The sequence below is a fragment of the Protopterus annectens genome, chromosome 4.part1 (genome assembly GCF_019279795.1).
Source record: "Protopterus annectens isolate FY-2018-M chromosome 4.part1, PAN1.0, whole genome shotgun sequence".
NCBI classification, from domain to species: Eukaryota; Metazoa; Chordata; order Ceratodontiformes; family Protopteridae; genus Protopterus; species Protopterus annectens.
In genome coordinates this window covers 508,306,314-508,331,948 of record NC_056734.1, presented here as the reverse complement: position 1 = coordinate 508,331,948, position 25,635 = coordinate 508,306,314, and the positions used below count along the sequence as shown (strand labels likewise).

At 39.3% G+C, this 25,635-nt stretch overlaps 1 protein-coding gene across 3 annotated transcripts in view; it reads left to right on the top strand.

The window, feature by feature from the left end:
• The first annotated feature begins 522 nt into the window (after positions 1-522).
• The window catches only part of LOC122800942 (probetacellulin-like), a 717,852-nt gene continuing 692,739 nt past the window's right edge, over positions 523-25,635 (top strand). Inside the window, exon 1 of one of the 3 annotated variants that reach the window (XM_044070325.1) lies at positions 523-1,157. In XM_044070325.1, the coding sequence (XP_043926260.1) occupies positions 1,106-1,157 (52 nt within the window). In that variant the 5' untranslated portion in view covers positions 523-1,105. The remainder of the gene's footprint in view (positions 1,158-25,635) is intronic. The other 2 variants (XR_006364659.1, XM_044070324.1) reach the window with 2 other exon arrangements.

Below are 25,635 nucleotides of genomic sequence, written 5' to 3'. Positions count from 1 at the left end.
CGCTTTTCCCGTCTAAGGATCGCCACAGCGGAACTCCGGTCCGTTAATGATTGGTAGTTTATTTTTACATGCCGAGTTACCAACCCTGACGCACACCCTTCAACACAGGTAGGCCCATTCACACGTCTCCACGCAGAAAACGCTCTAACTGAGAGTCGAACCAAAAACCGTCTTACTGTGAGACGACAACGCTACCGCAGCACCACCACACCGCGGGTTATTCGCTCTTAAGTATAAAACATATATGGACCAGAACACTTATTAAAATAAACCCGCTGCCCACTCAAACTAATACATTTTCCCTTTTGCCACAATTTTAATTAGTATAAGGGTTCTTACGTTTAGTAGCGGACAGTCAACAAATAAAACCAGAAACAAAATCGCAACACATGTCACCCTTAGCTCAAAGTCTCCCTAACACCATTCGGGTAAGTACCTGTCTCCCACGTGACCCAGATGAAATCCTATCAGCATGAAGACTTATCTGCTGTAGGGATACTTGTCACATTCACTTCACGTTCTGTATGGGAAATATTAATGAAACATAGATATCGTCTGTTATTGACTAAGTACCAGTTTCAGGTGCATTGCCCTAATTCAAGGTACTGTTCATGCACCCTTCGTTAAACTGTAGGGCAGTTACGAACAGGGCTGCCTTAGTCTGTAGTAACTTAATCGCGTAAAAAATTGACCATTCCAGTACTTCTTACACGGTCCCTTAGCCCAGCTCGTGCTACCTCCAATTTAACTCTTATTTTGGAAAGGCAGTTGCTTTGCCTGAGAAGGTGAACCTAGCTTTGTCAATGGCTTGAATATGATTGAAAATCAATCCACAATGTGGTTCTGTTGGCTACTTTGTCTGGAACTTCTCAGATGGTCTGATGTGGATTAAAAGAAATATACAGACTTGTCTTCTTTGCTGATGATTGCGTAATTTATATGTTCAGTGGGTCAGTTTGCGAATGTGATCGCAGGGGGTCTACTGATTATTCTAGCTGTGAAACGAGGACTGATGGTTTCCCCTAATACATGTCCTTTGTAAAAAAAGTATTTAGTGCTACTTGTGTGCGTAGAAGTTTCACGCAGAAAAACTGAATGTTGAATTATGGAGAAGACGTTGGAAACTAGCTTCATTTTTCTTATACTGTCTTTAACAGGTACGTTCTGTAAATGCTACGTGAAAGTAACAACTCGTGTGTTACCTCTCCCCAAGTATCTGCAGATGTCTGTGTGGTGTATTATGTTTGGAGTGTACTCTGAGGAAACTGGCCCTTTAATCGAAACTTGATATCCATTTGGATAGTTAATTAATAACTTTAACTATTGTTTTGTGAAATTGTTTGGTCAGTAATGGCCCCATTTTGAGTGGTACTTGAGCTACAGACTAGCAACACTTTTCACGGCTGAAGAAACTGTTCTGGTTGTCTAGACGTGTCCTGTATTTGTCATTTTGGGACTGCAGCTGATGCGCAGTAAACGTAATTGTGTACCCTTCCTTTGCTGTAGAATTTACAGGGGTTGAATTGCTGATGCTAACATAGCCATTACAGGAAACATGCGATTCATTAAGGATAGGTTGGACGAAAACATTCTTTATTCTTGTTCTCAAGGGGGAATGGCAGTCTTTATCGTACCTTGTGTTATGCGGAAGAAATTCTTTTGTGAATGGTCCCTCCCAAGGAGTAGTTAAAATAGGTGAGATGCTGGGCTGATAGCTGTGGCGCATCTCTGCCTTGTTCCTCTGCATGTAAGAAGTGTTAACAACACTACCACCTCTAATAAGGACTTCCCCCTCAAATGCAGAGCAGTTACCGTAGTGATGATGACAGTAATCTTACAGTATTACTTGGTAAGTTGGTACAGAGTGGAGAACAAACACATCTAAACTTTCCAGATTTTCTCAGAACGTTCATATTTCTGCTTCATATCTGGGGTTTTCTGACTAGTGATTAAAGTCACTAAATGACAGGCATTTTGTTTTCAGACTTCAGAAAATGCATGACACCACATAACCTGTCATTCTGGCCTTCAAGTTTATAAGAGCAATATTTAAAACCTGCCCACATTTTTGGGCCATTGTCCCCCTATTATTTTTGGCTTTGTCCAGATTTCGTGTACTAAGAGTTTGAGAGGTATGAGACCAAAGCTGTGAAGTACTGGTATGGCAAGGGCAGCACCCTAGAATTCTGAAAGGAAACGGGCAAGACAGTAATGGCTGAATCCCAGAGACTGGATGAGGGGACATGTGATCCCCTTGAAATGGGAACAATAAAAGCAGGAAAGCAAGTGAATGTTGCCTGTTTGATCTTATTGGGGGGAAAATGGAATCACTTTTAAAAGCAAGAATTGCTCAGCAGTGAGGCAGAGCAATAAGACCTTCTGGGCAATCGGAAATTTATTTCTACTGACTGGAAAATTAAGTAGACAAGGAATGGACTTGCAGGATAAAATGAGTGTAGTAAATGTAAGCATTACTGGACTAGCAGGAAACAGATTAGATCAAGCTAAATTCAGTCTGATTAATGGGGTTGTGGTTGGATTAGTGGATATACTGTAATATCAGACTTCATTATTTTGATGTTTGACATTATGGTGGTAGAGTGTGCATCTTTTCCAACTTGCAGTAGGTTAATATGGATGGTAATGTAGAAGGAATAGCAACAAAAATAGGAAACTCTGCAAAGCTGGAATAATGTTCAAAAGTACAGTGGCTTAATTGGGTGGAACGTGTATAGGATATGTTTAACAGATATGTAAGACTGGAATTTCGCACAGAAATAGACATGGAACTGCTCAAAACAAATCACGTTGGCTCTTAACCTCTTAGCTCCAGAATTACAGACAAGTCTAGAAATAATTGGGGACACTTTTCAAAATATTGGTAATATTAACTTGAGAAGTTACTAGAATATGAGATTGTGAATTAATGCGCATCATCTCAAATAAAAGAAGTTGATAACTAATTATTTAGCATATTTCCTACTTTTTCTCCAAATACCAGTTGTAAGAAGGAGTAGAAACAGAGCAAATGTCTGAGCCAAATTTGGGGACATCTTTCAAAATCAGAGACAGTTGAGCAAGACTATAAATAAATATCTGTGCTATATAGACATTTCACCCCATCTCATGGAGCAGTAACTTTGCGTGGTTACTTATAAATTGTGGGGGTGGGTATTCATTTCTAACAGTGTGAGGAATTATGCTTTCTATTTTTAAAGCGAGAGGTGGATCCATGCAATGGCTGGTAGAACTCTAACATGGTGGGTTAAAATGTGTGAGAATTCTAGAATACAATGGACAGGTGTAGAGCCAGGGTCAGGAGAGGAATGCAAGCTGTTAATTATGTGGCTTGGCAGCTTGCCTACTGGATGGATATAACAACTGATGTAGGCCAAACAGTCATAATTTATTGTTTTTAATTCCTCTATGTGAAAGTAGTGCACTTTTCAGTGTTTGTTTTGTACAGCAGGCTAATATGTTGTTTTTTCTTTATCTAATAATTATGGCCCTGGTACATTGCAGCATTACATGCAGCCTCATACATTCTTAGATATTCCAAGGGTATAGTCTCATAACCATTCTGTCCTTGCCATTACTCTCTCTTAGGTGGCACCTCCTTTCTCCTGTTATCTAGTTTATCCTTAAAGGAAAGTAGTGAGTCACCCATTTTAACATGCAGAGGAAGTTTTTTCCTAAATGTTTGGGAGGTATTTGGGTATAAACCTGTCCCTCCGTTATGTTTTATTTATCTGTTCATGAAGATTTAGGTCCCTAATTCTAGTATTGGTGGAGATATTGGACTTAATGTTTATGATAGTTGCTTCAATAATAGCATGGTAAACAAGTGTCCGATCTCCCTTCAAAAGTCTGTAAAACCCTGAATAAGTGGATTGGACTTCTAGTCTCTCTTGGTAGCTCAAGGTCTTTAGACCTATGATCTTTTTGGTTAGGAACATTTAGGGTCTTTTTAATTATTTGATTTATTTGTGAGATGCATCCAAAAGTGGGTGTTGTACACTGTTTATTGGCCTGATCACTGCTAATGGAGTGGTTAGCTCTTTAGATTTTGATGATATTGCTCAGGCAATTTAGCTGGGCTAAATAAAAGGATTTTCTGACAACTGTTTTCACATGATGACCAAAAGAAAGGGGAGCTATTACCCAAAGTACCTAGGACCCTAAGTACATTTTCATTTTGTAGATTTGTGTTGTCTAGAAAGTGTGACGAGAAGTGAGGCTGTCTGTTAGAGGTGATGATACTACACTTTTTACTGAGTTTGAGCCCATTTTAGTCCACTGAGAGTTTTCTAGGGTAAGTTCATTCTGCAAAGTATGGGTGCCATAGGGTGACTTGGCATAAAAAAAAAAAAACAAAAAAACAACTTTTTGCAATTATCTACAGACTTTGTTAGCCAAGGGAACGTGGTTCTATGCTTGGAGATCTGAGCCCTGTTCTGGGGCCTGACAGATGCACAGTTTCTGTAGAGGCAGTTGCGGTTCTCACTGTATGAATTGTGTCTTTCAGTTTGCTATCCGTCCTATTGATTTTTAAAGTATTTAACTTTTGTATGATGCTAGCATGGGGATTGGGGTCAAAGGCCTTAGCCAGATTAGGATACTGTGCCTACACTGCATGGCCACCATTTACAGCCTTACACGGTCTACAACTAGCACCCGTCTCCCTATCGGATGGAAATCCCTTAGCCCGGCCCGTGCTGCCTCCACTTTTAGCTTCTTAACTCAGTCACCTGATCCAATTCAATAGGGAAATAATTAAATACTTCTTTTAAAAAAAAAAAATGACATTACATCAGCATAAAAGAAGTAACATGTTTCAATAAAAAACACATTTAAATATAACTAAGTAGTGTAACCTGTGTTAATTTTTACCTAACACTTGTATTTATTTATTTAACATTTTTAAATCCGTATTTTTAACTGTTATAAATATATTCATTTTTACTAGCACAAGCACTTTATGAGAATTTGATACAAGTGTATTAACTTATAGTTATATTTAAATGTGTTTTTTATTGAAACACATTGCTTTTTTTATGTTGATGTAATGTAATTTTTTTTTTAAAAGAAGTATTTAATTATTTCCTTTTTGAATTGGATCATGTGACTGAGTTAAGAAGTTTATTTAAGCCTGCATTTGAATTTTAACTGTTACTCTGATGAAGCCCTGGGAGCTGCAGGGTGAAAGTGCCTAGTCTTTTTGTACAATACAGTTTAAGCGTTACCGTTCCTGCAAGGTTTGGTGGCGTTTTTTTTTTCTTTTATTAGTTAATGGTAAATCAGTCTGCAGGAAAGCTGATCTGAGGAAAAATATTCATTTATTTAAACTTGCTAGTACCTGTTTCCCTATCGGATGGAAATCCTTTCTCCATTCATTTTCTTCTTCTTGCATTAGAATATTCCGGTCCAGTTGTCTGTCGTACAAAAAACGTGCATATCTTGTTGATGGAAGTTTTATTTTAAGAATGGGGAGATAGTACATCATTAATAAAAGATACAGTGCAAAAATGCAGAAATGTTAGTTACAAAGAATCTTAAGTAGTTTACTGTAATAAAGGATCAGAAAGGAAGTAAAATAAATATATTTAGACTTCATGTAGAAGATAGGATGAAAGAGTGCTCTTTCATGTATGGTACTTTTACATATATGCATAGTCAGATAATTTTGGAGGTGAAAAATATCATTAAAATCACTTTAATTTTGTATATTTTTAAGATATTTTTGTAATGGCTGTAGTAGACATTTTCATGTACTATGAAGTACTAAATTCCCCTAACAAAGTATTTAACATGTAAAAGGTAGCACACCTTGTATGCATTAAATGCACATACTATCTTCTGTAATAATGCATGCATTTCAGTCAGTTCTACACGGCAAGCTGGATATAGTAACATTTTCTTTGAGGAGAGCTGTTAAGCTACGAATCAGTGGTCTCAACATAGTCATCCAATGCCAGTATTTCTTGCATATTTCTAACAGGAACTGTTATTTGGTTAACTACTGCAATCAAATTGGTGGGGGGGGGGGGACCTGCCGTCACAGAGATATCCTTTTATTTTTCTATCACTCTCTGTTTAACTTTCTAAGATGATAGATGTCTTATTGAGCCTACCTTTGTTAAAATATGCATTTAACTTCTTGTCTCATCAGTTTATTAGTATATTATAGGCTGGAATATTTGTTTGAGATGTATCGGCTTGTTTTATGAAAACCCAGAATGACTAGTCTCATTCTGCATACTTGCATCAAATTGTAATGCCTGCATATGGACTCAGAAACTTCAGAGTCATAATTCCCTTTGAAAACTGTCATCTGGCTGTGTACAATTATCTGCACCTTTCTTTTGTTAAACTAAAATAACAATACTGTGTTCATCATAAATGACTATTGTACTAGTCTAAGATATATAGAATGTATCCTGACAAGGCCTGGATCAGCCAGACTGTTCCTAAAGCTTTGGGACACCTTCTATATGCCCTAACCCCTTTACAACTTCAGAACTTTGTTGCTGTCTGCAGGCTTCAGGCTAGCTATTCCCGAATCCGGGCAGATAATTACCCTGTTGTGGCCTACCTTCCACTTCAGTCACCTTTTTCAGTAGACAGGCTGCCCTTAGTCCCTGTGGGCACTCCCTTGTAATTTTTTTTTTGTGAGGAAGACTTACTTTATGTTTAAACTGTGATGTTAGGGACTGAGGCAAGTGTGTTTTGGTTGTCAGTAAAAAAAAAAAATTGTACCTCTGAACTTCTGTCAGGAGGCAAGATGGGATCTTTTTAAACCTCACATTGACAGATTTTGAGGCAAGGAAGTGCACCTGGGTCCTGGTGACTGTTCTTTCCGTGAGCCACAAGAAAAGTTATCTGTGAGACTTCAGTCTTGCCTCAGCAGCTGCTGTATGACTGCTCTGCGGCCATCTATTGCTCATCATTTTCTTGTTGTCCCCCTTGTACTTCTTCTTGGGAGGCACGCATATCCTCTATGGTTGTTCAGCTGCCCTTGTTATGTAAAGGAAAACAACTCGAGCCAGCATTGGGGAAGCAACTGGATGATGCTCCTTCACTAAGTTGAAATGAGAAGCTTCATTCCCGAGGAAGAGAAAATCTAGGGTTACCCTAAGAAGATCTTGTAAATCAGATTGGGGGGATTAGCAGGACTTTGATAAAGGTCTGTTTAAAGCCTTTCAGTCTTTACAAGTTGAAACTTCTCTTCTTTTAAAGAGAAAATTATTTTCTCTCTCTCTCTCTGATTATGATTCACAGTCTGAGGGGTGGAATTTAGGCTTAGACTGCATTTTTAAAATTTCCACTCCACAAAATCTGGAATCTGAGTTGGAGGAGAGTTATTCCTCAGATTCGCCTTCCTTAAGAGTTGTCTCTTTATGATACTGTTGCCAAAATGACAGATTTTTCAGTAAATATATTATGATTTGCAACAGATAGATTTTCCACAACCTGCAGCTGTTCCTTATGTTCCTAGTCTTGCCTGACAGTCATCCATCTTCTCCCAGAAATTCTGATAAATTATATATGGGGCCCAAGTCTCTCAAAATCTTTTTTTCCTATTCACAAGTCAGGTCCTGCAGTTCTTTCTTTGATGGTTTTGGGAAAAAAACGTATACTTCTACCATAGCTTTCAGAACAGTGAATTGTCAGGCTTCTATATCCATTTCTGCTGGCTTCGATTGTCAGTATGAGAGAGTTAATTGCTGACACCCTGCCTTCAGAGACCAAGGCATCTCTGACTTTGTTATTCTCTTAAATGTGTTCATGGAATTGCTGATGTTTCTAGAGTAGCTGTGACTGGATCAGTGATGAGAAGACTTGCCTGGCTACATTCTCGGAATTTACCAGAGGATGTCAAAGATGGGTTCTTGAATGCTCCTCCGAGGTGCAATATGATCCTTCCTCTGCTGAACTTCTTTGCAATATGATCCTTCATCTGCTGAACTTCTTTAAAATGTTTGATGGAAGGGGAAATTTAATTCAGGGGGTTACTGAAATTTTCAACCCTCCCTGGTAAAATACAATAGAAACCTTTCGTCCAGTTCTGGTTCCCTTTTCAAGAAACAATACGCATTCCCAGTAAGGCACAGGCAAACAAAATTTCAGAAAACAATGACAAGGAAGTTCAAAGAAGAAAGCAGAGTCCCACCAAAATAAAGGACAGTATAAGAAAACTGACTATATGCCCCTTGTGTTTTCCCGTCCTCACCTTAGCAATCGTGTAAAGCTTTCTAAAAGTCTGAGTCTTCACTTTCATCTTTGGCACAAGATAACTTTAGACACTTTGAGAATCATTCAAAATGGCCACAACTGGCAGTGGGATTCCCTTCCCTCCTTTCAAGAGATTCCTATCCATCAAGCCATCCATCCAGTCAAACCTCCCTGTCCCCTCCTCTCAAAGATCAGATGCTGAGTCTGGGGATATAGAACCTGTTCCCCAGATAAAACAAAGAAAGAATGTTATCTAAGAATCTTTCTGGTTCCAAAGAAAGAAAAAAACCTGGGGAACTGTCTTAGACATTGAATTTTCCAAACCTTCACATCAAAATCTCAAAGTTCAAAATAGTCTCATCTACAGTCTAAATCTCTAATTCTAACTGTTTTCAAGTAACTTCATATTTAAAATGTGCTTATCACATTCCATTTCTCAAAGATTGCAGCCAGTTTTTACCTTTTCTTTCTCTGATTTACATTTTCAGATTGCTGCTTTACCTATTGAATTGTCAACGGCTCCAACAGAATTTTAAAAAGTACCTGCCTCTTGTAGTAGTCCGTTGCAGGGTATTTACATTTTTCCACATTTAGATGATTGGCTTATTTTTGCAAATTATTTCACAATTTGCCAAGAATCTTTGGCTTTGGTAAAAGAAGCTTTTTTTTTCCTCAGTCTGAATTTCAGGTGAACATAGAGAGGGTAGTGTTTCTGGGATATCTACTGGATTCGTCCCTAATGAGCCTTTCTTCCTTAGGATATAGTGGAATGCTACAAGGAACAGTTTCTTATGTGGTTTTCCAATCAGAATTTGGAAGCTGTCAGAATTACGGGTTTCATGGCCTTTATTGTAGTCATGATTCCTGTGGCCACACTTCACATGAGGAAAATCCAGTGGTTTGTTAAAATGGTTTGAACCCTGCACGAGCACCCTCTTTCAGTTCAGGTTCCAGTGTTGGGGTTTGTGAAAAAGAAGTTACTCTGGTGGGTGAATCAGCTGCCTCTTAACCTAGATCTCTTTCTTTCCCTTCATTCCTTACTTTGTCTGTAACCAGATATGAATCAGACTGCTTGGGGAGTTATGTCCAAGATGATGAAAGTCCAGGGCCTTTTCAATAAGGAAGACGCATTAAAGCACATAAATGTCAAATGATGTCTGTAACAAATGCTTTCAAATTTCTAAACTATCTATGCATTCCAAGCCACCACAATGATGTGGTACATAAACTGGGAGAGGAACCAGGTCCTATCCCCTATGCAGAGTAGCTATGATAGCCTCGAGGAACAGATTAGCAATTCAGTACAGTTCCCAGACTATCGATGTTCCGTCAGAGCAAAACATTATTACAGATGTCCTGAGCAGGACCAGGGTAGACCCTCACTAATAGAAGTTTCATCTGGAGGACATTTCAGGATTTGAGGTATCTGTAGGGAACTCCACAAGTAGATCTATTTGCCAACAGACAGTTAAAGAAGTTCTTCCTTCTTTTGAAAATGGCCATGGGCAATTCCAGCAAGCTTACTCACAGAATGGACTTACTCGTACAGGACAGGTAGCATTTGGTACACCTTGACATTCAACTTCTTCAGTTGACTGCCTGGATGATAGAATTTTAGTACCTTTAAGCATCTTTTATTCTAAGGATGTACAGCAGGTATTAAAGGAGCAATGAAACCTGCTACTAGAAAATTATGTATGGATAAATGGAAAAGGTTTTCTAGCTGGTACCAAGATGAGAAGCAAAATTCTGCCAAGATCTAACTGTTGGATATCTCTGCTTGTCTGCCCTTAGATCATCCTCTTTACCCTAACTCAAGTAAAATAATTTTTGAAAGGGGTTTTACACCTATGTCCACCTAAAAGGCAGGTTGCTACTTCATAGGATCTTAGTTTTGTATTGGAAAAACATAGTTTCCTTTTGAATCTGCTCACATGGCTTATTTGAAATTCTTATGTTGGAAACCAGTGTTAATCATTGCTCTGAATTCCGCAACAAGAGTATTTGCATTAAAGCTGTTATGGTGTGTCATCTCTCTGTCATTTATTTATTTTTGCAAGGATAGGGTAACTTTCAGAACAAATCCTTTCATTATAAATCTCACAACTACAATGTACTCACATACAATCATAACACCAACTCATTACAGTAGGAAAAACACACATAGACCAAGCTCACAAACAACTAATATTAAAAAGCACAAGAAAAGAGGAGGAGTAGCCATTCTCTTTAAAAACATCCGTAACCTCCAGCTCCTGCACACCACACCACTCGCATTTCAAAATGCTGAAGTCCTGTTTTCTGTCCTCTCCTTAAGAAACACCAAGAAGATCAATATTATATGCTGCTACATACTGCCAGGCAACAACTCACTCATAATAGAAGACATCCTACACTGGACAAAGGACAACCTGCCTCAGGAAACAATCCTACTAGGTGACCTTAACATCGACTGGACAGCCTGTAACTCCAGCAGCCCCTCTACACATATCAACCTATATGGGTTCTCTCAACTCATTGAAGAACCAACTAGAATAGACAAAAAAACAAAAAAAAATCCATACTGGACACTTACCAACTATCCCAAGCAAAACTATACAGTAGGCTGTCTCCCGGATGATCTAAGTGATCATCTCCCCACCTTCCTACTCCACAAACACTCTAATCACCCCAAACCAGTTGTATACAAAATAGTACAAGATGACCATAACCTTACCCCACAATACCTAAATACAGGCCTAAACCACTGCAACTGGGAATCACTATGAACACTAGAGTTAGACCACACAGTAGAATACTTCAATACTACCTTCTCTAGCATTCTTAACAGTCTTGCTCCCAGCAGAAAGATCAGAGTTAAGGTCAACTATGCACCCTGGCTAAGTAAGGACACTAGAGCTTGCAATAAGTTAGAGATAAAGCCTGGAAAATATGGAAAACTGACAGTAGCCCTAGCTCCAGGCAATACTATCAACAGCTTAGAAACAAGGCCAAGGCTGAATCCAAAATAAACAAAATTATTTTCTTAGTGCCCAAAGCAAATTTTCAAAGAATCCACAACAATTCTAGCATGCCATTAACTCCCTACCAAAGCCAGGCAAAACCACTACTCCAGCACCCAACTCTACAGACAATACCCTAGATATAGCTTCTCAATTTAATAACCATTTTACTAAGTCCATCATAGCCCTGTCCAGTCAAATAACCAAAAATAGCCTACCTGAATTGCAACTCAACCTATCCCACAGTACCCCCTTTTTCAGCCTATCACCTGTGCCTACCTCAGCTATCAAAATACTCCACCTAAAATTCAAACCAACCACACTGGCAGCTGATAACATACCTGCTGCATACCTAAAAATGGCTAGTGACTCCCTATCATATCCCGTTTCCATCCTAATCAACCGCTGCATAAAAGAATCCTGCATACCCAAACTTTGGAAAGTATCTCACATCATTCCTCTCCATAAAGGAGGTAACTCCTACGACTTCTCCAACTACCGACCTGTTGCCATCCTGTGCCCCCTATCTGCAATTCTTGAAATGCATCCACTTACAGGTGATGACATTTCTTAACACACACAATCTCCTATCTACCACACAACATGGTTTCTGTCCACATCACAGCACTGCCACCACCCTTCTGTCCTTCACTAATCATATCAACCGTCACAGGAATGATGACAAATATGTATCAGCCATTTTCCTAGACCTCTAAAAAGCATTTGACATGGTCTCCCACTCCATCCTACTAGACTCACTAACATCACTATCCTTCACCTCCTCTACTATAGCCTGGTTCAGAAGCTACCTACAGGCAACAATCTGTCCAGTGGAAAGGAAATCTGTCTCCACAACTTCCAACCACCATAGGAGTCCCACAGGGCTCTATACTGGGCCCACTGCTATTTTCTATATTCACAAACAATCTCATTAGCTCAACCCAGCATGCCACACTCATTCAATATGCAGATTCAACCCTGATCTGCTCCGCCTCATCTCCCACCACCCTACAGACACTCACTCAGGATAACTTCAACTCTGTAGAAAAATGGATCTCAGGTATCCAAAAAATTCTAAATCCCAAAAAGACAAAATTGCTACTCTTTACCCCTAATAGATCAAAACCCCTCCCCCCTCTCCTTTACCATAACATCTAAGGACGGCACCACCATCTCCCCCTCGAACCACACCAGACTTCTGGGCATTGAAATTGACAATCTTCACTTTGATGTCCACATCTCACATACCATAAAACTAGTACACAAAAAGCTAGGCTCCCTACACGGGCATAAGTCCTTTCTCTCACAAAAGCCAGAGTCACTCTTGCACAAAGCCACCTCCTCTCAACTCTATTATACGCAGCACCAATCTTCACCCAAATCAGACAATGTGACCTAGGCAAACTAGAGTCATGCTACAATAAAATAGCCAAGTTTGCTACTAACTCTACCTATAGATCCCATCACTGTACTGCACTAAAAGAACTGAAACGGCCTGAGTTACCCCAGCTACTTAACTATCGCCAGCTGGGTACAGTCTACAATATTCTCAAATACCCTGAACCCCCCCCCCCTCAGTGTCAACTCTACTGTCTAAACTGCAAACCGGTACCTCAGATCTAGTGAAAATTCTCTCCTCTCCATCACCAAGGCCAATAATAACGTGGGGAAAGCACTCTACTCCCACACCGTTGCCAGAAATTGGAACTCTCTACCCCATTCCGTGTCCACTGCCCCCTCCATCTCTAAATTCAAAAACTCCCTCAAATCACATCTCCTTAGTACCTGGTTATGTCCCTGTATCACATAACCTTACCCATACTGCTATTAACTCCCCAAATTGCTCTCTGATCACCTGCATGCTTGTTTCATTTGAAAAGTTGAACTTTTAACTGTAGAATTTATTTAATATATTTTCTTCTCTTACCAATGTATAACTGACATTGTCATTTTACTTATTTTCTACACCATCATTTATTTGGAGTGTTTTTAGTTATTTCTTGTTATATTACTGTGTTCACCATATATATTGTAACCTGTTTACTACACCTTATTTGTGTATTATACTTCCTCTAATGTTTTTGTACAACTAGATGCCAGAGTTTTTCTCCCCAGGCCTCTGCTGTAAATGGACCTGGTCCAGTCGGAATTTCCCGGTTAACAAATGTAAAATAAAATAAAAATAAATAAAATAAATAATTGTCTAAGATTGTTTCACGGTATACTTTGAGCCAGTCAGTTCAGTTGTATTTCCAGAGCCTAAAAATGAGGGAGATAATTATACACTCTTGATGTCAGTAGGCAAATTGACTACGACATTGACAAGATAAACACATTCAGGACTTCTGATAAAACTCTTTATTTTCTATAAAGGTAAGAAAAAAAAAACGACAGTAAGTGTTTAAATGGTTCCCTCATTCTAATACTTTGCCTTCCTCACCCAAACAAGACACTTCAAGCAAAGTCAGAGCCTTCTATTAGGACTCTTGTCGGCTAAATTGGCTTTTTGAAAAGGGGCATACTTGAAGTATAATAGAGACAGCAACTTGGTCAACTACAGACACCTTTATCGAGCACTACAAACTAGATTCCCTCTTTAGGTCCAAAACATGCTTTGCTAGAGCTAGTCTCCAAGGGTTTTTGGACTTTGATCTGTTTTCCTCCTTCTAAGCTGTGGGAGTCCAGTACAGCTTGGGCTACTGTGTTCCTATGTAGGAATTACTGGGAAAAGAAAGATCTGAAATTTTGGCATTCTAGCCACTGGTTTTTATACTGCTCTCCTTGAGTTGTACAGTGGCTAGGGTGCATGGATGCTGCCCTAAAGCTTTGAAAGCTAGCTGGCTGGCCCAGTCCTTGCAGAACATGTTCTTTATAGCTTAGGCAATGGTTCTATTTTTATTATTTAAATCCCTTGCCTTTTCCATGTTGTCAGTAACTAATTTCTGAGCTGCTGGTTGCAGAAACAACAACATGACTTTCACTACTGATATCTTTTTCTTAAAGAGTTTTTATTGCTTTTTTAACTTTTCAGTTTAGTTGTACTGATTACACAGAGTTAGGTCCACGTTAACAAACATATGCTTGTCCTTTGCAGCATTTTTATACAACTACTTCTTCAAGAGGAGACATTTATACAAATTGTAATAAATCTATCCATAATTATGTAACAAGTGTGCTTGGGAAAGTTTTTTATTACAAGAATGGTTGTCTATTTCCCTATAAAATGAGCAAAGCACAGTAGCTAATAATATATGTTAAAGTGCAACTGTAACTTTAAAGTTCTTATAAACTCTAGAGTTGAAACAAAACTCTGTAAGTGCTCTAGATTACCTGAAACCTCACTGTTATAGTATGCAGTCAAGCAGAATAAACCGTATGAACTAACTTCTAAAGAATGCAAGTATATTTAGTAAGAGTACAACCTTTGAAAATATGACTTTGACACTACTCAAAATAGAAAGTAGTCGAATAATACTCTGTAATGACTAATGTTCTTCTTATTTAATGAAACAAAAAAGTGGAGTACAATTGTGGTGGTAGTGGTGTTTTTTATTTTTATTTGATATTGATCAATGTAGTATCTTTCTCATTCTTGTAGAACAAGAAAGACAATTTTGGAAGCATTCAGTAAAGTAGCCCCCCCTCCCCCCACCAGCTGGAATGCTTTACCTCATGAAGTACAAAACATGGCAAGCTTCCTGATTTATTTTGAAAATGATTGAAAGTACAGCTTATGTCAAGCAATCCAGGAGAAGTTATTTTTGAAAGTCTTGGTTACTCGGTGAAACCATACAGTGGCTTAAAACCTGTCAGACCTAGAAGTACTTAAATGCGTAACTGAATGTACTATAGTAGTATTAAAATACTTCTGTTCTTTTACAAATTACCTGCTACCTACTGTAAGTACTGTATATTATACCTGTATGCACCTATATTCCACTTTATATTTTACATTATGTAAGCTATGCTGTGCCTTGTTTATATATTGTAATATGTGTATCTTTGTCACTTTATGAAGACCTAGGTCATAACTGAAAATGGTCCCATTGTTGGGACTAGTTCAATTAACATGCTTTACAAAGAAATAAGAAAATAAAGCAACCATATGCAGATCTCAAGGCCATGATTTTGGCAACAATATCCATATGAATGTGGAACAGGTAGTCCTGAAGAACTGAACGTATTATCCAGATGTTATTACATTAACTTCAGAAGTTTATATTCAAGTTCACTCAATGTGTCAGTACCAAGTAGTCTTGTAAATTGAATTATCACAAGTGTTTAAAATGCTGCCAATGTACTAATGGAAAATAGTTTAAAAAAGTAAACACCTGTCTAGTCATCTGCCACAGCCTCACCAGCCCCACTCTGTTAGGTGTATAGGGCACTCTGTTTGATTTCATCCTTCAGTGTGTAGGTGTTTAGGCTGGACCAACAAGTATTGTTAAATATTCAGACTGCTTCATCTAGTTGCAAAGTAAACAATTCTGACAATTTGACTTAACAATATTGGAGAAACTAGAGGGTGGACGTTCTTTATATTCCTGGAGAAGCAGAAGTGGTAGGTTCTGTACATGGAATGAACCTCAGTAAATCTTTTTTCAGACTCTGTTTGACAGCCAGCTGTGACTCACTGTCATCTGCACTGCACTTCCCTTGTTTCTGTTGGTTTATAAGGCCTTCTTATTTTGTACCTTCTATGTCATGTCCTCAGTTATTGACCCTGTCCTGCTATTTTGACATTTACTTGATACTTAAAACTCTTCTACCTTTTTGTACATGATGTGTCTGCAGATATGAAGTGCCTGTCCTGGAAAACCCCTTCTTAATGTCTGTCACTTCTGCTTGGAGAGTATGCGTTAAGAACACTTTATTAAACATTCTTGTATAATTTTCCACATAAAAAGGTGGTGCTTGGAAACAGCCAGTCCAGCATGCCCAAAGTGACCACAGAACCAGATCTGAATCAATTAATATCTTTTTTCTTTAAGACTGTAGTCCTGTATCTTTCCTTGTTTGATTCTCCCCCAGACAGCTTCAGTTTTATGTGCAGAGAACCATATTTTCTTACAAAGATATCCAGTTGTTTGTTTCTTGTTCTAAATCAAGTTTGGGGTAAGAAAGCATTTAAGTTTAGCTTTTCCATGTATTTGGTTAACTACATTCTTCTTCTTCTTTCGGCTGCTCCCGCTAGGGGTTGCCACAGTAAATCAACTGTTTCCATTTCCTCCTGTCCTCTTGCTATGTCACACCAACCACCTGCATATCCTCTCTCACCACATCCATAAACCTTATCTTAGGCCTTCCTCTTTTCCTGTTACCTGGCAGCTTTATCCTTAGCATCTTTTTCCCAATATACTCTGCATCCCTCCTTAGCACATGTCCAAACCAACGTAATCTTGCCTCTCTAGCTTTGTCTCCAAACCTTCCAACCTGGGCTGACCCTCTAATATACTTATTCCTAATCCTGTCCATCCTCGTCACACCCAGTGCAAATCTTAACATCTTCAACTCTGCCACGTCAAGCTCTGACTCCTGCCTTTTTGTCAGTGCCACTGTCTCTAACCCGTATAACATAGCTGGTCTCACTACCCTCTTGTAGACCTTCCCTTTCACTCTTACTGGTACTCGTCTGTCACAAATTTACTCCTGACACTCTTCTCCACCCACTCCATCCTGCCTGTACTCTCTTCTTCACCTCTCTTCCACACTCACCATTACTCTGAACTGTTGATCCCAAGTACTTAAACTCCTTCACCTTCGCCACCTCTACTCCCTGCATCCTTACCATTCCTCTATCCTTCCTCTCATTCACACGCATATATTCTGTCTTAGTCCTGCTGACCTTCATGCCTCTTCTCTCTAGAGCATATCTCCACCTCTGCAGGGTCGTCTCCACCTGTTCCCTACTCTCACTACAGATCACAATGTCATCTGCAAACATCATAGTCCACGGGGACTCCTGTCTGATCTCGTCTGTCAACCTGTCCATCACCACTGTCACACTACCCTCGTACATATCTTGTACCACTCTTACATACTTCTCTGACACTCCCGACTTCCTCATACAATACCACAACTCCTCTCTAGGCACCCTGTCATATGCTTTCTCTAAATCCACAAAGACACAATGCAACTCCTTCTGACCTTCTCTGTACTTCTCCATCAACACTCTCAGAGCAAACATCGCATCTGTAGTGCTCTTTCCTGGCATGAAACCATACTGCTGATCACTAATCATCACCTCCCTTCTTAACCTAGCTTCCACTACTCTTTCCCATAACTTCATGCTGTGACTGATCAGTTTAATCCCTCTGTAGTTACTACAGCTCTGCACATCACCCTTATTCTTAAAATCGGTACCAAAACACTTTTTCTCCATTCCTCAGGCATCCTCTCACTTTCCAAGATTTCATTAAACAATCTAGTTAAAAACTCCACTGCCATTTCACCTAAACACCTCCATGCTTCCACAGGTATGTCATCTGGACCAACAGCCTTTCTGTTCTTCATCCTCTTCATAGCTATCCTTACTTCCTCCTTGCTAATCCACTGCACTTCATGATTCACTATCCGCACATCATCCAACCTTCTCTCCCTCTCATTCTCTTCATTCATCAACCACTCAAACTACATTATGTTACAATAAATATGGAAACCTATACTTGTATCCCATTCAAGGCATATTCTACTAGAGCAATAACTACCTTCTTTGCCATTTCCATAATATAATGCTATCTACCATAGATGATATCTGGATAGCTGCATTTTGGTCATCTTTGAACTTTTTTGTGATGCTTTATGGTATAGACTGTTTTCACGTCCAGTTTTTGCTTTCATGGCTTGTTCCTCTGATAGTGAAACGTCCCTCAGGAGGATTAGCTAGGGATAATGTCCTAATGGTTCTCAACAAGCTAGTACCAAGTAAAGCATTTTGACTCCATTTTGAATCAAGGGAAATATATTTAAACTACTGCAGTATTTTACAACTTAAATTTGTTTTGTTCTTCACAACCCATCCACTCATTCCCTGTTGTGGTTTTAAACTTGGAGGCTTTTGAACTGCCCAACCTTACTGTTTATTTGGTCCTGGAAGCTCCTCTCAGTCTCATAGGCACTGGCATATGAATTTGGGAAGGCCCTCCCTTTAGACAGTTTAAGGCAATTTCAAAGCAGAATGTAAATGTGTGTTCCTCATTGCTGCCTTGCCTGCCTTAGAACCACCTTGTAATTACTTGTTGTAGCTAGTTGTTTGATTTTAGTCTCTGGAACCTTTTTACTTTTGGCTAATTAAAGTGTGCTTTTTCATTAAGAATACGGTCATTGTAATTTTAGTTGGAGTAAAAAGGTAGCCTGGCCATGCCTCTCAGCTGTCCTTGATTTTTGACTCAAATTTTAGCTCTGTCATTCTCTTCTAAAATTTGTGACTTTTGGGGAAGAAAGGTGGTGAATTACACTTAATGACACGAGTTATAGGCTGTTTACTTCAAAACATGTATATTCGCATTCTATTATTCTGTCAATCTCTTGATTTAATGATATGAATATTTTAAAGGTATCTTTGATTGTTCTTTATTATTTCTGGATTTGTCCTCTCTCCAAGTTGGGGAAACACACATGGAGGCTTAAAGTGAGATTGTTTTCTTGGTTATAGAGCTTTTTAGTTGGTTTACTCACTTTTCTTTGAGTCTATATAAATTTGGCACCATTGCATGGCTTTGACTCCATTCTGCAGAGCTGATATACTTGACATTCTTGCTTGTTCACGGAGTTTGTGGCTTGCAGTTGATGCTATCTAGTCTAAGTTAAGTATTTTAAATTGAAATATTCCACTTTATATGTAGACTGCTACTACATTTTCATATATATTGCATTTTTTCTGCATTTTATCACTGTAAAATTCATTTGCTTTTCCTTGGTCTAGTTGCTGCTGGTCTGCTTTGAATTCACCTTAAAGTGTGTGTTCCTCATTGCAGGCTTTTCTGCCTTAGAATTGCCCTATAATTATTTGTTGCAGTTAGTTGTACATTTTCACTTTTGTCTAACTAAAATGTATTTTTAAATTAAGAAGACTGGGACTGCAATTGTAGTGGCAGTAGAAAGGTAGCCTGTTCTGTCCAAGTTGGGAAACACACAGGGACTCTTAAAGTCAGATTGTTTCATTAGCCATTGGGCTTTTTAGTTGGTTTAGTCATCACAGTGGCATTTAACAGGCTCTTGTATTGACTCAGGCACTTATAAACTAAATTTTCCCTTGTAAAACTTTCCTGCAACTTTTCCCAATATTCCGTTGTGTATAGAGAAACTTGAGGAGAACTGCCATTCGAATTCATTCATATATAGCCCAGATGCTGTTTCAACCTGAACAGCACCCACCTTAGACTGATGGAAATCCCTGCTATAATGCCCCTTTGTACTTAATAAAAAAAAAGATCTGACACCATAGATGGACACGTTCCACATTTTGCTGCTACCAGCGTAGTTTTTATGGGCATCCTGTGACAATGTAGGAATTATCTCATGTTCACTTACAACCAAGTAATCTTAGAGAAATAGGTACAATAGGTACAGTATGTTAGAGATTAATTGTATATTATCACTGGAGGCAAGACTCAAACAAAAGCACTCGATAGCAGTCCTGTTCTCTGTAACAAAAACATTACACCCACCACACATATTACTGACCCAGCAAATAGACCAGCATGTGTTGAGACACTTTAATAAAAGGTGACCTTCCTAAACCTGAAAACTTCCTAGGTATTCCTCTTGCAAAATGAATCATCAGAAATCCCAAAAGAACTTCATCAAAATACCCAACACAACCCATACAGTCATACATTTTGAGATTTTACTACAAAGCCCATAGGGCAAGCCAACACACTACCCAGTATTTTAGCCAGACGAGACTCCATTGTGAGACCTAAAGATGTCCCACTTGCCATGCTAAATAAGGAGAAAATCGCTATCAGTTGTCTGCCAGAAGCCGGGTTCCACCAAATTGCCCACAAATGCAAGCCGTTAGACCACAAGTACTAGTATGACTCATAGTCTATGTGAGGATAAAGGTTCTGAGATATATGTCTTGTATTACTGGAAGAGAGACATTATGGAGCTTTCAGGCCATGTGGCCAACCTGGAATGTGCCATCATTGAGTAGCATTCTACCTTCACCAAGGATGGTGCCACAGTATGAACTTGAATGATGACTGACTTCAGTAATTGGCTTAGTTTCTAGTGTCATTCCAAGGGAGGTATGGTATTTGCTGGCATAGGAAGATATGGTCAACAGACCATGTTGCTTTGCAAGGGATGCTCTGCACCTGCCCTGTCTAGGCTTTTCAATATTGGATAAACATAGTCTTCCCTGTAACACCCTTTTTCAGGCAGTGCAAATCTGACAAACCTCCCAACATCGCAAAACCTACCCAAAGGAATTTAAAGGTGTTACTGTTCAATTCCAGAAGCCTAACCCAGAAACTCCACTTCCTCTAGGCTCTTTTTCATCCTGGAGAATGTGGGTATCTTTACAGTTACTGACACATGGTTTAAAGTCTCAAAGAACTCCCCAGCAGTACGGGGCTACAATTTCTTCCACTCATTTAGGCCAGCCACAAGATAGACAAGAACAAAAATGGAGGGGTCTCGATCTATATCAACAGCAGTCCCACAAAATAGCATATCCTTTCAAGCAATAGGTCATCCTGTGTGACCCAAGAAATCCATAACTAGTACTTGGACTTGCTGGAGGCTCTTTCCATTCAACCGAATACCATATTCATGGGTGACTTCAACTGCCTAAGTATAAACTGGGATACTTGCACGACCCCAGACTTACAGACACAGAGATTCCAGGACTTTATAAATGCACACATCTGGGACCAGATAATCCATGTACCAACCAGGGTATATACATAACCTCTTACTTGCCAAAATAGGAGAATGCCATACCCCCCTTAGAGTAATGTCCCCTTTGGTAAGGTCAGACCACAGAGCTGTCTACTTCATTTAAACAAAAAAAAACAATCAATTATGTGATCCTGGCTAACCCTGTAACATTTAGGAACTATTCTGAGGCAAACATCCTACTACTAAGTAATAACCTTGAACACAGCTGCCTATGTGGAATTGGTCACAGAAACCCTGTACACTCATGTCAGTAAATGCATAGCGAGACAGGTGTACCTACCAGAAATAAACCAAGAACCAGATGAAAGAATCAAACCACACTGGTTGAATTCAAACTTAGAGGTTATACAACAAAAGAAAGTCATAGCTAAGTGTTACGCCCTAGCACTGGCCCAGTAATCAAGGAGCATCAATCCTCGCCACTGGCAACAGTGGGGGATGTGCACACTGGGATGATAAGTACACACAAAGCAAAGTGCAATTTCCCTTAAGAGCACACATAGACCACAGTCAGTCTGGGTCTGGTTTCTCCCTCTTTCTCCAGATCCCCAATACGACTCCCCATTGGCACAGCTATAGGGTTGAGATCTCAGGTGAATGGCGAAGCCAAAACCTCCAGCACCCTCTCCGTCCAACCAGTGCTTCGTGTCCACACACACACACACACACACACACACACACACACACACACACACACACACACACACACACACTTTGAGGTTTGATTTATATACAAACACACACACACACACACACACACACACACACACACACACACACACACACCTGGGAAAGGATGGCACAGATTTACTAGCTATGCTTCCTCCTGCCAAAACTATAAGGTAGTTTCCACTGCCACCAGCCACTACTTGTCAGCTACTTTACGGTCCTTAACAAAGGGTGTCCGATCCTACTGTGCAATGTTACTATTAATCCAAATGGTAGCCTGACCAAGAGCAAGGCTATTTAGGAGTGGCCTGTACGGTGTCACCATATAGATATGCAAGTACTTTAAGATCTTAAATATCTCTAAACAGACCGGCCGCAATTAAAAGATTTAAATATATTTAATAGTAATGCCTTTCGGCTTTTCCCAGTTAGGGGCTTGCCACAGCAGAACTCCAGTCCACTAATAATTGGCAGTTGATTTTTACGGTGCCTAGTTGCCAGCCCGACGCCCAGCCTTTAAATAAGGCACACCCATTCACGCATGCATCTACTTGCATGTCTTTATACATCACTCGACCATGGGGAGGACATGCAGACTCCACACAGAAGGCACTCCAGACGAGAATCGAACGGGAGAACCTCTTGCTGTGAGGCGACAACGCTAACCGCTGCACCAACGCAGCCATAATAAAAGGACAATACGCAGTAAGTAATCTGTTATATCAGAGTTCAAAATCACAGGAAATATTTAAAACAACATTGCAGGACAGTCTCAAGTAAATAAAGAAAACATCTAAGCTATACTTTACTATATTTCTACTATATTTCTGTCTGAACCTAAAAGAGTTACTGTGCTCTAGAAACTTACTTGCAGCAAGGCAAGTGCAGGTGAGTGGATGTTTCTAGGTCCAAGACAAGATACAAAATGCACAGTCTCTCTGTCAGAAAGTTCTTAAATTAATATAAAATATTACTGTTGGGTTAGCTTGGATGACATCACTTTTTGTCACCTGACTTTAGTTCCCAAGCTAAACCCCTTTGTCAGAAACTAGCAAAATTTATCATCTCGTCTGAAAATACATAGCCTTCAGATGGTTGCAACTGCTAGGAGAAATAAAACCATTAAACACTTACAAATCAATGCAGAAGACACCCTAGTTCTAGACATCCTGACTCCTTGCTGCATTTAAACTAACTTTTATGATGCAAGAATAAAACAATTTAATTTCAACTATTTTCTCTGAATTTGTTTCAAGTTAACCTCCCATGTTCCACTTTCCATTAAACATATACATCTAAACAAGTCACAATAGTGCAGGTACATTCCTGTTCTATTCCAATAGGGCATGCTGTGGTAACAATTTAGCCCGGTACTTCACACACACGTCTCTATAAATCGTATCAATATTCACAAATGACATAGAATTATTTTACAAAATTCCATTTAGCTGGGCTGGCAATATTTCCCTTTGTCACACTAAGATTAGGAAGTTCTACAGCTAACATGATAAAAACATGCTAATAAATCTAAACAAAGAACTAAGATGGCAAACAACCTTAAATATGGTTTTAGCAAGATAACTTCCTAGGAAAAGGACAACCACAAGGCTTTATATTAAACCTCAAAGGCAGCAGACAACCTTGTGCAGAACTAATGGAGCCATGTATAAGGAGCTGGAAGAAGTAGCAAATCTACTGCCCAACAAAGTCATCTAAAATTTTACCCTCCCCAGCTGCTCCCCAGGAAATACCATAAAACAAGCATTCCCATAACTATCACTAGGGAACAGGGCCTAGATGCACTCTTTAAGGGCAAAACATTATGTCAGTGGGCCCTGATAAAATCCCAGGATGTGTCCTAAATAGCTTGAAACATGACCTGTAAAGACCATTGGAGTCACTGTTTAAGGATAGTCTGTAGACAGGTGTTGTTCCACATGACAGGGGAATTGCAACAGTTGCCCCTTTGCACAAGGGTGGGCCATTAATGGACCTCAGGAAGTACAGACCCATAAGTCTGACTAGTCTCATATGCAAAGCCATGGAAAAAATTAATTATTATGCAAATGATTAATAAGGATGTAGAAAACCATCAAACACTGGATCCAACCCAGTCTGCTTTCATCAAGAGTAGATCATGCCTTCTCAACCCAGTGGACTTTGAAAAGGTTCCTAAGGCAATGGATGAGGGCAAAATGATGCATACCTTGCCCTGGTTAAGGCATTTGATACAATACCCCACTTGGGCACTGTAAACACCTCTTGGATAGAGGCATATATCTCTGTTATCTGCTGGATATGCAGCTGGCTCTTGGGACCCAAGAAGACAGGATAGGGGAGACTGATTACCTCCACAAGAGGCCAGTCACTAGCAGATTCCTTCAGTGCTGTCTGCTGGGTCCACTCCTTTTTGGCATCTACTTCTTGGAAGTCATGAACAATGTCAAGAGACTCTGGATAACCAAGTTTGCAGATGATTGCAAACCCAAGACAATAAAAGCCTACAGGAAGGATTAGCACTGACAAATTACTGTTGTCAAAGCCACAGCTTAAAACTCATTGCAAAGAAATGCATAATAATACCCTTTTTGGGAGGACAGCCACCCTAGGAAAATACCTGTTCTCTAATGCACCCCAAAGAGTAGAAATTGTAGTCAGTGATATGGGTATGTATGTAGATAGTTACCTGGCTTTCAACCAACATATGTCTAAGGTAGTAGAGAAATCATTCTACGTTGCTCTGCTTATAAGCAAGGGCATGGTATCTAGGTCCCTTTGGTATGTACCTGACCTAGTACATACAACAGCCGTAATGTCCACAGAGGTTCCTATCAAAAAAGAATACAGAGGGTAAATGGCATGCCCTATGCAGGTCACCTCAAAGCCCTAGCACTATACTATGTTTCCTGCAGACAGAGAGATCTGTGTCTGTCATACAGGACATGCTTGGATCCCACTCTGATGGACATTTTGTGTTTCTGCAAAATGAGTAACATCAGAATTACTTCATCTAGGGATTCTTATTTTGCTTGGGAGATAAATAGGCCATGCTGGAGGGACAGGTTTGCATCTCAGAGAATTTTTCTTCTCTGGAACAGGCTTCCCATTCATGTAACAGAGCTCTTCCTTAACTGTATTCAAGAGAAAAATAGACCCGTGTCTGGGAAATCTGAAATAAAGCCCTGGTCAGAACTGGTCACTAATATTAAATGATGGTGAAACTGGGTAGAAGTTGGGGTCTAAGCCAGTAGTGACATTTAAGAAAAATAAACCGTTGAAATGGTTTTTTGAAAGGAAATTTGATGGTTATAGAAAATCGACATTTAACGGAACACGTAAGTGTGGGTCTTGTTCTCAGTGTTGTTGTATTAATACGAATGATTATTTTTATGTATATAACAAAAAATGTATTATAAAAGGTAATTTTTCTTGTTGTTCAACCAGTGTTGTGTATCTTGCCCATTGTATGCTATGTCCTTCATTTTATGTGGGTAAGACTTCTAGAGTATTTAAAAGATGTATTTATGAACATATTCTAGATGTAAAAAAAAAACTAATGCTTTGTTTAAACACGTAGAAGCATATAATGAGCATTATTTTACATTTATGGTTTTGGAACAGGTTAAGGCTGATGCCCAAGGGTGTGTCATTGATGCCCATTTTGACAAAGCTGAATTAAGATGGCAGTTGTAATTAAATCCTATGAATAGCCCTGGGCTAAATGATTCCTGTTCCATCGTTTCTTTATTAAAATTATGATGCATAATGATGGTAACATTGTATTATAACATAACATAGTCATTTGTGTGTGTGTGTGTATATATAT